The sequence below is a fragment of the Schistocerca nitens genome, chromosome 8 (assembly GCF_023898315.1).
Source record: "Schistocerca nitens isolate TAMUIC-IGC-003100 chromosome 8, iqSchNite1.1, whole genome shotgun sequence".
NCBI classification, from domain to species: domain Eukaryota; kingdom Metazoa; phylum Arthropoda; class Insecta; order Orthoptera; family Acrididae; genus Schistocerca; species Schistocerca nitens.
The window spans coordinates 518,330,112-518,342,484 of NC_064621.1; the positions used below are offsets into that span (position 1 = coordinate 518,330,112).

At 41.7% G+C, this 12,373-nt stretch overlaps 1 protein-coding gene across 5 annotated transcripts in view; it reads left to right on the forward strand.

Moving 5' to 3' along the window:
- Nucleotides 1-12,373, forward strand: part of LOC126198501 (NADH-cytochrome b5 reductase 2) — a 51,264-nt gene that overhangs the window by 12,303 nt on the left and 26,588 nt on the right. For 3 of the 5 annotated variants that reach the window (XM_049934879.1, XM_049934880.1, XM_049934878.1), the window contains exon 2: nt 3,413-3,504. The exons of 1 other annotated variant lie outside the window; for it this stretch is intronic. In XM_049934879.1, the coding sequence (XP_049790836.1) occupies nt 3,487-3,504 (18 nt within the window). In that variant the 5' untranslated portion in view covers nt 3,413-3,486. Of the gene's footprint in view, nt 1-167; nt 245-3,412; nt 3,505-12,373 lie in introns of those variants that run through there. One more of the 5 variants, XM_049934876.1, reaches the window with a different exon arrangement.

The window sequence follows — 12,373 nt, forward strand, 5'->3', positions numbered from 1 at the left end:
CAACTCTACTGTCTGGTGAGCAAGATGTATGAGACAGGCTAAATACCCTCAGTCTTCAAGAAGAGTATAATAATTCCAATCCCAAAGAAAGCAGGTGTTGACAGGTATGAAAATTACCAAACTATCAATTTAATAAGCCATGGCTGCAAAATACTAACACGAATTCTTTTACAGATGAATGGAAAAACTGGCAGATGCCGACATGAGGAAGATCAGTTTGGATTCCGTAGAAATGTTGGAACATGTGAGGCAATACTGATCCTACAACTTATCTTAGAAAATAGATTAACAAAAGGCAAACCTACGTTTCTAGCATTTGTAGACTTAGAGAAAGCTTTTGACAGTGTTGACTGGAATACTCTTTCAAATTGTGAAGGTGGCAGGGGTCAAATTCAGGGAACAAAAGGCTATTTACAATTCGTACAGAAACCAGTTGGCGGTTATGAGTCGAGAGGCATGAAAGGGAAGCAGTGGTTGGGAAGGGAGTGACACAAGGTTGTAGCCTATCCCCGATGGTATTCAATCTGTATATTGAGCAAGCAGTAAAGGAAACAAAATAAAAATTCAGTTTAGGAATTAAAATCCACGGAGAACAAATAAAAACTTTGAGGTTTGATGGTGACATTGTAATTTTGTCAGAGACAGCAAAGGACCTGGAAGAGCAATGGAACGGAATGGGCAGTCTCTTGAAAGGAGGATATAAGATGGGCATCAGCAAAAGCAAAATGAGGATAATGCAATGTAATCGAAGTAAATCAGATAATGCTGAGGGAATTAGATTAGGCAATGAGACACTTAAAGTAGTAAGAGTTTTGCTATTTGGGGAGCAAAATAACTGATGGTCGAAGTAGAGAAGATATAAAATTTGGACTGGCCATGCCAAGGAATGTTTCTGAAGAAAAGAAGTTTGTTAATATTGAGTATAGATTTGTCAGGAAGTCATTTCTGAAAGTATTTGTATGGAGTGTAGCCATGTATGGAAGTGAAACATAGACGATAAATAGTTTAGACAAGAAGAGAAGAGAAATTTTCAAAATGTGGTGCTACAGAAGAATGCTGAAGATTAGATGGGTAGATCATGTAACTTATGAGGAGGTACTGAATAGAATTGGGGCTGAAGAGGAATTTGCGGCACTTGATTAGAAGAAGGGATCAGTTGGTAGGAAATGTTCTGAGGCAACAAGGGATCACCAATTTAGTATTGGAGGGCAGTGTGGAGGGTAAAAATCAGAGAGGGAGACAAAGAGATTAATACACTAAGCAGATCCAGAAGGATATAGGTTGCAGTAGGTACTGGGAGATGAAGAAGCTTGCACTGGATAGGGTAGCATGGAGAGATGCATCAAACCAGTCTCTGGACTGAAGACCACAACAACAACATACATTTAATGTACACTGTGACATTCATTTATCCAGATTATATGGTGATGTATGTGCGTGTTGTAAAGGTCACCAACCTCATATATTGTCATCAGAGTATGCCGGTTATACAAATAATTTCTTAAAGGTTTGTACAGTGTGTGATACTTCACAGGAAATATGCAGATCGATCTCTCTCTCAGTATAGATAGATATCCAAAATAATTGGCATTTCTTTCCATTTTATGATTCCACAGATGAAATACAACTAGCATATTCCAAGAGATTTAGATGTAGATTGAAAAGTTCCTCATTAGAAGTTGAGAAACTAAATTTTCAATCATGCATAAACAGGCTGAAAACAAAAGGAATATTTTTCATTTCATCATTTATATATTTAATGTTCTGATAGAATCTTTTTGTTCTGTTTTAGAGGAGGATATATTTTTAATTCTAGTTTCTAAGTGTGAGTGTGGATCTGGGTTATATCAGCTTATTCCCCCAAACCACCTTCCACTTCTTTACAAGGTGACTTACTTGGAATTTGCAGCCACTCTTCAATTTGCAGCCACTCTTCTTTACTGAATAGCCGGCTGCTGGAAACCCTCTTGGCTGCTTCTGTCGAGTAATGCGAGGTACAGGAATTTTTAGACTCTTTCTACTTATTTCAAAAGTAGACATACAACTTTACTTTCCAGCTAAAGATGTATTTGACCTCTGTACACAATAAAAATTTCACTTTCCAGATGAATATGTAATATCCTGTAAGTCTCTCGTACTGTCGGATGTTAGAAACAAATTGAGTTACAGTTAAAAGAAAGTTGGCTTGCATACCATGACCTTTCTTAACATGAATCATAAAATGAGTCCTGCCTTTAACAAGGTTGCGTCAAGAGTCAACAAGAGTACTTCTTTAAACTGTTCTTGTTTTAATAACAATAGTCAGTGACACAATAAGCACAGAGCTGCATATAAACTCCATGGATTTCTTTACACACTCACTAAAACATCTATGAATTGCCCGACAGGTACTTGTTGGTGCCATCTGACCGCCTTGTCTACTTTCTTCCCGCGACTGATTTTAACACCCCCCCCTCCCTCTCCTCCACACACACACACACACACACACACACACACACGTGATGCACAGTAGGTAGGATTCTACCATCCCACACTCATATCCAGAATATCGTGTTCGAGATGGTAGAGGGCTGAGTGGTTCCAGATTTTACACACACTCTCTTGAATCATTACAAGTTGCATCATGTGGTTCCTCATAAAAATTGCTTTAGTTTAATTTGAGTTTTAGTACTCCTGCTTTAGAATTAAAGGATCTTCTCATATGTGAGTATGGATATTGAGGAGTACATGAGTAAAGGAAGACCTAATTATATCAGCAGTCATCTTATGCTATGTTGTTTGTTACCTTTTTCACAAACGAAGTCTCATAGCCAGTTGTTTACTAGCCACTATTTTAAAAAGTATTACAGAAAGTCCATTGTGTGTGATGTTCTTAGTGTTGTTGTTTATAGCAACAGTATACAGGTGGTGAGTACCTTTTTATGTTTCTGCATTAATGTTTGTGGTTTTGTTTCCACCTTTGTCAAATTTGTGGATTTTATGGCTGGAAAGAAAGATTAGTTGATGTGAGAAGCTTTTACCTTGCAACACAATACTTTTTCACAGTTCAAGCATTAGACTAAAACTTACAGTATTAGACAAAAGATGGATCTGGAAGAAATTGTAGATTTGCATTGAAAAGAAGCATACAAAACATTACTAAAGAAACATTATAACCCTTCTCAGATGACTTTAGGGATGTTGTCTGCTCAGTGAGCTCTTGTCATTAGACAGTGGGATAAAAATGCAAGAAACAGTGAAATTACTGATTTATGTGACAAATTAATTAGTGTGTTGGGGTTGTTTGCATATAATGTTCTTAAACTGGTAAACAATAGTAATTTTGTTCTGTTTCTTATACTTGCAGTGTAATTCCAATTACTTAAAACTCTTATACTTGACTGACTAGGTGTTTTGTTTCTTTCTTTATCAGCACGCACTTCAGCGTAGTTGGTTTGACTTGTGAACTACAAGTCACTACTAATATAGTTTCTTCTAGTCTGCAAGATGCCATCCAAATACCTGGTATGGATTGTGATAATCTCTCTATGTAATCATGTTTAGCCAGTTTGTGTTTTTTTTCTGTGGTTGTGGGAGATTAGAATGCAGTATATGTTGTCTGTGTAGTGCTTTGCACCGACTGCTCGCAAATTTGAAAAATGTGCTTGCAACTATCCGCCGTGACATTACTGGTTGGAGGAAATGTACTTCTGTTAACACCAAACTCTGTGTGGTGTAAAATTTTATTTTCTTAAAAATAAACATTGTGTGACACAGATGTAATAATACGTGTGTGTGTGTGTGTGTGTGTGTGTGTGTGTGTGTACATATACAGTGTTAATAGCAGTTCTGTTGACGGCCAAGTTTTAATCAATCAATTTTGTTGCTAAGTTTTTGGGATAAGTATCTGTTTGAGATGCTTTCATTTTTGAATTAATCGCTTTCTCCTGTGTGAATAATATGTAAGTACTCGACAGGAATTGTTTACACGGTGTGTATTTAATTTAATCTTGTAAGTTAATGTTATATTTGAAATATGTAAAAACAATAGTTTATGAGACAAATATTAGAGTTAATATTGCAGTACTCATTTAATGAGTGATAAGAGGAAATCTGGCATTACTGGAAGGATGAGTAAATCTTTGGTTTTTGTCAGAGTAAGTATTTAATGAAAAATTTTCAGTGAGCAACTGGATTAGTGTGGCAAACATCTAGAGCAATATGTGATCATTTGATACATGTCAATAGGCAGGAGATCTCTTATTTTATAAATCTGTCTCCTTCCTCATACCATACACATGGCATAAGTCATGTAATTTTGGCAAGGTGGTGGCATGGCAGAACATAGGTCACACCTGAATGCAGTTACCCCTGCAGGGGGTTCACAACTCTTTTGCGAGTATGTGCATGGTGAGCATGATTCCTGTCCCCCATCCCCACATCTCCAGCCTGTGCTGCAATTATACTCTTGACTATATCTTTCCTAGAATTCTTCTCTGGGACAAATTCCCAGCTGACAGCCTAGCTTACTTGTAGGCCTTAGTTTATAGCTTTTCTCACATTTTCGCTTTATTTTACACCGCATGTTTTGGTTAACAAACGTTTGGTCCCCACATATGGATTTGACCTCCATCCTTTCAAAATTATTTTACAAAATGTGCTGGGAAGGTTGTCAATACCCAGTGTGGTAGCTGGTAGTCTTATCTGCTTATGCTAATGAGTAGGTCCCTCCCATGTGGGGGGGCAACAGGACTCCTGGCACTGGTGATCATGCCATATGGTATTTGATATGAGTGGGTGGCACCAATGGGGAGAGCCCTTGTTTGGAGTAGGAGGCATCATGTCAGATATTTGGCATCGTGACACAACCGAAGTTGTGGTTTGGCTCCAGCAGTCTCCTCAGACAAACCACAGTTCACTGCAGATCATTATGACCCTAGATACTTTTCGTCCTTGGCCATGTCGTATGGAGGAGAACAAAACCAAGTGACATGCACTCTCATAGACACTTGCTCCTTTCAGTTCCTGGCACCCCCCCAGAGGGCTGATGGTTCTTTTGTGAGTTTGTGTGTGGCGCACACAGGGCCCCAAGCTATTGCAGCTCATTCTTCATTCCCTAGCTGCTTTTCCTTCTCCCTGCCCCTTTCCCTCCCTATCCCTGCTCCTTCCCCTCACTCAGTGTTCTGCTTTATGTCGACCTGGCTATTCCCCAGGTTTCCTGTATTTGTTTCAATTTTGTCCCTTTTGCCGGTTCTTTCACCCTTTCGGCGTTTCGGTCCCCACTTGAGGTTTGACCTCCATTTCAAAATTGCCTGTTTCTTGTGTGAGCCATACGGGGAAGAACTCCCTTCCTAGCATCTACGGTGTGGATTCCTCTCTCCTCTCCCTTCCCCACTGTAGCTGCCTTCCACCCTGCTAGGTCACCAGAATGTGTAGCCAGTCCGTGTGGTGGGGGCTGTTATGTACCCATATGGCTGAGTCCCCTGACAACACAGGGCTCACACTACTGATACCTGAGCTGTTCCCTCGCCGTGTATCCCAAGGAGTGGTTGCTCGTCTTCTTAGAGCATCGGAACCTCCAGCCACGTCCGCCGTGCCTGACGGCCCTTACTATGGGGTGGCGCGCGTGGGGAGAGCCCCTGGTTGGTTGGTTGGTTGGTTGGTTGGTTGGTTGGTTGGTTGGTATCAGGGCAGATGCTTGGTATATGAAGCGTATCAAGCTGCAAAAATCTGGCCGTTCTCACATGGCTGTCTCTTCGAATGGTGAAGGATCCTTAAATGCTGTCTCGTATGACCGAGCAGCCTTCCCTTCCCTGGCTACCCCACGGGAGGAAGGCCAGGCTCGCCGTCTTAGGCTGAAACCTTTTCCCCGTTACCTCATCTGTACTAGGACGGTTGGGGACACATTCACTGCCACAAAGCCATTGTTTCATGTGGAAAATATCAAGGACAAGTTTGGTGAACTGGGGTATATTAGTAAGATGCGGTCGGGCACCCTGTTGATCAAAGCTGCTTATACCACCCAGTCCGCAGCTCTATGTGCCTGTGATCATCTTGGCAACGTCCCAGTGTCTCACTCCTCACCAATATCTGCAAATGGACCAGGGAGTCATTTGTCATAGGGACCTCACCCAGCAAACTGATGAGGAACTCTGGGCCAGCCTGGAGCGGTGTGGCGTTCATTTTGTTCGACGTGTGCAGAAGGCTCGCAAAGACCACTGCACCAATATTGGCGCCTTCGTCCTGGTTTTTGAGGGGGATACCCTCCCAGAGAAGGTCAAGGTTATGTGATACATATGTGACGTGAAGCCGTACATCCTCCACCTATGCAAAGGTTTTGGTGCTTGCGTTTTGGGCACATGTCTTCCCGCTGTACAGTGGACTGTTTGTGTTGTGACTGTGGCCAACCCATCCATGAGGGAACCCCTTGTGTTCTGCCATCTGTGTGTGTCAATTGTGCTGACCGCCACTCCCCTTGCTCACTGGATTGTCCGTCTTACAAGAGAGAAAAGAAGATAAAAGAATATGTGGCCCTGGATCGCCTGTCTTACACTGAGGCTCACCAAAAGTATGAGTGACTCCATCTGGTGTCACTATCTTCAACTTTAGCCTCTGCCCTGAAACCCCCCCCCCCCCCCCCCCCCCCCCCCGTGTCCTGTCCTTCTCCACCTCAGACAGAGGAGGAGGAGGAGGAGGAGGAGAAGAAGAAGAAATCCCAAGAGAAGGCACCTCCGGCGCCCTCGGAGGTGCCAACTCCCCTCTCGCAACCTGAGTCTGACATCTCATTTATGGATGTCAGCCCATCCTTGTCTGTGACAACTGCTGACCACGTGACCTGACCTCCTCGACTCTTTCACGCCTACCTTGGACTCGCGCCACACGATCATCTAGTGGGACTGCAATGGCTACTATCGTCATGTACCGGAAATGCAACATCTTGTCTCCTCTTATTCTGTGTTCTGTCTTGTTCTCCAAGAAATGCATTTCCGTGACTACCACTCTCCCACTTTACGTGGTTATCGGGAGTTATGTCGCAACCAGGCTGGCCCTGGAATAGCATCTGGCGGGCTGTGCACTTTGGTTCTCTGCAGTGTCCTTAGTGACTGGATCCCCCTACAAACCACCTTGGAAGTGATAGTGGTTAGAGTGCAAACGACTCTGGTAATCACCATTTGCAATGTCTACCTCCCTCCAGGTAGGCCACTTGCTTATGTTGCACTATCTAGCTTACTCCAGCAACTCCCGCCCCCGTTTCTCCTTTTTGGTGATTTCAATGCTCACAATCCACTGTGTGTGTGTGTGTGTGTGTGTGTGTGGGGGGGGGGGGGGGGGGGTGATATCGATGGCTCAGGGCATCCTAATCGACCAACTTATCACGGACTTCAATTTGTGTCTCCTCAACGATGGTTCCCCAACTCACTTCAGTGCTGCTCATGGCACCTTCTCTGCTGTTGATCTCGCGATCCCATCCCCTGCCTTCGTCCCATCCCCTGCCTTCGTGGCTTCCCTACATTGGGCACCCCACGATGACCTTTGTGACAGTGACCACTTCCTAGTGACACTATCTTTCCCCTTCTGCTGCCAGGCAGACAGGCCCCCACGTTGGGCATTCCGCAGGGCCAGTTGGATTTGACAGGAATGGGGGAAAGAAATACAGTAGAAGAGGAATGGGTAGCTTTGAGGGATGAAGTAGTGAAGGCAGCAGAGGATCAAATAGGTAAAAAGACGAGGGCTAGTAGAAATCCTTGGGTAACAGAAGAAATATTGAATTTAATTGATGAAAGGAGAAAATATAAAAATGCAGTAAATGAAGCAGGCAAAATGGAATACAAACGTCTCAAAAATGAGATCGACAGGAAGATCAAAATGGCTAAGCAGGGATGGCTAGAGGACAAATGTAAGAATGTAGAGGCTTTTCTCACTAGGGGTAAGATAGATACTGCCTACAGGAAAATTAAAGAGACCTTTGGAGATAAGAGAACCACTTGTATGAACATCAAGAGCTCAGATGAAAACCCAGTTCTAAGCAAAGAAGGGAAAGCAGAAAGGTGGAAGGAGTATATAGAGGGTCTATACAAGGGCGATGTACTTGAGGACAATATTATGGAAATGGAAGAGGATGTAGATGAAGATGAAATGGGAGATACGATACTGCGTGAAGAGTTTGACAGAGCACTGAAAGACCTGTGTCAAAACAAGGCCCCGGGAGTAGACAACATTCCATTAGAACTACTGTTGGCCTTGGGAGAGCCAGTCATGACAAAACTCTACCATCTGGTGAGCAGGATGTATGAAACAGGCGAAATACCCTCAGACTTCAAGAAGAATATAATAATTCCAATCCCAAAGAAAGCAGGTGTTGACAGATGTGAAAATTACCGAACTATCAGTTTAATAAGTCACAGCTGCAAAATACTAATGCGAATTCTTTACAGACGAATGGAAAAACTGGTAGAAGCGGACCTCGGGGAAGATCAGTTTGGGTTCCGTAGAAATGTTGGAACACGTGAGGCAATACTCACCTTACAACTTATCTTAGAAGAAAGATTAAGAAAAGGCAAACCTACGTTTCTAGCATTTGTAGACTTACAGAAAGCTTTTGACAATGTTGACTGGAATACTCTCTTTCAAATTCTGAAGGTGGCAGGGGTAAAATACAGGGAGCGAAAGGCTATTTACAATTTCTACAGAAACCAGATGGCAGTTATAAAGAGTCGAGGGGCATGAAAGGGAAGCAGTGGTTGGGAAAGGAGTGAGACAGGGTTGTAGCCTCTCCCCGATGTTATTCAGTCTGTATATTGAGCAAGCAGTAAAGGAAACAAAAGAAAAATTCGGAGTTGGTATTAAAATTCATGGAGAAGTAGTAAAAACTTTGAGGTTCGCCGATGACATTGTAATTCTGTCAGAGACAGCAAAGGACTTGGAAGAGCAGTTGAACGGAATGGACAGTGTCTTGAAAGGAGGATATAAGATGAACATCAACAAAAGCAAAACGAGGATAATGGAATGTAGTCAAATTAAATCGGGTGATGCTGAGGGAATTAGATTAGGAAATGAGACACTTAAAGTAGTAAAGGAGTTTTGCTATTTGGGGAGTAAAATAACTGACGATGGTCGAAGTAGAGAGGATATAAAATGTACACTGGCAATGGCAAGGAAAGCGTTTCTGAAGAAGAGAAATTTGTTAACATCGGGTATTGATTTAAGTGTCAGGAAGTCGTTTCTGAAAGTATTTGTATGGAGTGTAGCCATGTATGGAAGTGAAACATGGACGATAACTAGTTTGGACAAGAAGAGAATAGAAGCTTTCGAAATGTGGTGCTACAGAAAAATGCTGAAGATAAGGTGGGTAGATCACGTAACTAATGAGGAGATATTGAATAGGATTGGGGAGAAGAGAAGTGTGTGGCACAAATTGACTAGAAGAAGGGATCGGTTGGTAGGACATGTTCTGAGGCAGCAAAGGATCACCAACTTAGTACTGGAGGGCAGCGTGGAGGGTAAGAATCGTAGAGGGAGGCCAAGAGATGAATATACCAAGCAGATTCAGAAGGATGTAGGTTGCAGTAGGTACTGGGAGATGAAGAAGCTTGCACAGGATAGAGTAGCATGGAGAGCTGCATCAAACCAGTCTCAGGACTGAAGACCACAACAACAACAAGGTTCTCCTATTGTCTTGCAGCACGGGTGGGTTGGTCGTGATTGGGACACATTTTGCAGTCTTCACAATCTGTGACTCCATGACACCCCCCCCCCCCCCTTCCAGATGTTAGATTTGGTCTCACCTTTTATGCATATACTATGCGTGTTTAATGTTCATTTTTTTATAATTTGACTCCTCTGATTGAATACATTCACTTTTAGCAGACTCTTTCTTATGTAACTCCTTTGGAATTGTGGGACTGATGACCTCGCCGTTTGGTCCCATACTCTCTCAATTAGTCAATCAATCAGTTCCTGGCATGTACCCAAACAGATAGGTCTTTCTCTCTACTAAGCCACTGTTCTTTTTGGAGAATATTGAAAATATATTTGGTGAACTCTCTTCCCGTAACAAATTATGACGTGGTTCCATCTTAGTTAAGACAGAAACCCCAGTCATGGGAATTATTCTCGTATCAACAACTTGGTGGAGTTCCTGTTACCATAGCACTGTATGAGAACCTAAGCTTGGTACAGAGATTAATTTTTCATTGGAACCTAACACTACAAATGGATGAAGAACTATATGAATGCTTGAAGAGGTGGGAGACCCACTTTGTGCGTCATAAACATTGAAGTCTGCCAGTCAAAAGTCTGCCAGTCAAAAGTCTGCCAGTCAAAAGTCTGCCAGTCAAAAGTCTGCCAGTCAAAAGTCTGCCAGTCAAAAGTCTGCCACTGGTGTGTTCATCCTCACTTTTGAGAGGGATTTGCTTCCAGGGAAGAGCAAGATCATAGTCAGATGCTGTGATATGAAACTTATTTCTCACCACCTATGCATCACAAGTTCAGCACTTTGTGGATATGTTTTTCCGATGTACTCACAACCCTATTTGTGGAGACTGGGGCTAGACGGTTCACAAAATGTATCTTGTCTGTGTCATTGTGGGAATGACCATACCCCTGATCCTCGAAGTTCTGATATTAATTTTTGCCACTACTGTGTCTCAATCATTAGTAGCACTTGACGTATTTACTCCCTTGATGTCGACCTCTGGTAGTTGCACAAATTGACATGTGGGCGATATGTCTTACCCTCTTGTGGTTCCTTGGTCTTCATTGGCCGCTCCCTCTCCAGAGCTGTGTCCACAATGTGGGTAACATGAGGTCCACCATATGTATACAGTAGTATGGTTTGTTGTGTAAGTTATTTCTGATGTACATTAAATACACTTCAAAAGAAAACTAAATTACTCATGTATATCAAGCAAGGAAATGCTGGAACTGCCTCCCTTCTTTGTTCAAGCATTTCTGACACCTGCTTAGAAAACTGCTCATTACATTGTGCAGTTTCTTGGCATTTCTTGACATGATAGTTTTGAAGTTCATCTAAAGCATGTGGATTTGCTTTCTACACTTTTTCTTTTATTCCCCCCACCCCAAGACAAAAATTGTATGGGATTAAATCAGGAGAACGAGGGGGTTGTATGTTGTTAATGATTATTCTAATATTGAAACATCTAATGAATTTCTGTAATGAGATGTTTGCTTGTATGTGCTGTCACAACGTTCATGAAAGCATATTTTCTCTCAATCAATTGGTCATAAAAAGGCAGCAAAATGTTTCCCATGTACCCCTCACTGTTAACTCTTTTCTGGAAAGAAATGGTCTATTATCCTCTCAAAACTAAGAGTGCACCACACTCCTATTTTTTGATCATGCAAGAGTTAGTCATGTATTAGTCTTTCCAGAACTCCAGTAATGGTTATTTTGTGAAGTAACGTACATACTTAGCTTGAATCATGAATAGTCTGAGTAGAAAGTTAGGCTAGGTTGTCGTGCGCCATATTCAAAATCCATCCACAAAACTGCATCCTTTTTTGCAAGATCACCCCGGTAACATTTTAGCTACAGGAATAAGAGGTATTTGAGTTTGTAATGAGCTTCCCAACATTGTTGCTATTTCATTTTGATAATACAACCTGTAATCCTAATATGAAAAATTTTTCTCATACTTTTTGTGCCAGTTATTGATCCTAGTCTTAAGATAAAACTAATGTTTTCTCATGTACATTAATTACATATGACAGGAGTTGCAATCATTGGACTGTCAATTTTTTTTCCCCCCATCGACTATATATTGTCGCAAATACTTTGTGACACTATGATGCTACATTGAACTTACAAATAGTGCATTGAGATCTATCCCTTGGAGGTTTAAATCTGTTCCTGTGTTATCTTTATCTTACATATTACACCTTTCATCTGCTGTCCCTAATAAATTCTCACACCAATTTCTGCTGACAGTGAAAGTGATGGACAGGTTTTCTTTGTCATAAATATCGTCAGCTGTGGTAAGTATAGGTCTGTTATGCAATATCAGCATAACAATCTGATAGAACCAGAACATTTAGACACACATTTTACAAGTAAATATTGTCCACAAATATAGCACCTGTTGGAACTTTAACAGTACAGTTTAAATACTCCTTGAAATATGAAGTTTTACTCATTACACCTGTTTGCTGGTGGATGACACTAATGTGAAGTAAAAGTGGAAAGTAATGGACAGTAATTTTATTACCAAAAAGTTTAATATGTACAAAAAACACAAATTAACTTAAATCTTTTACCTACTTTCCTACATATTCACCAACATTCTCTACACATCTCTCAGTGTGGTACCAGTTACAATATGCCCTGTTCATAGAAGTCCGTTTGGTTGGTGTGTAGCCATCTGCAGACTGGTGATTC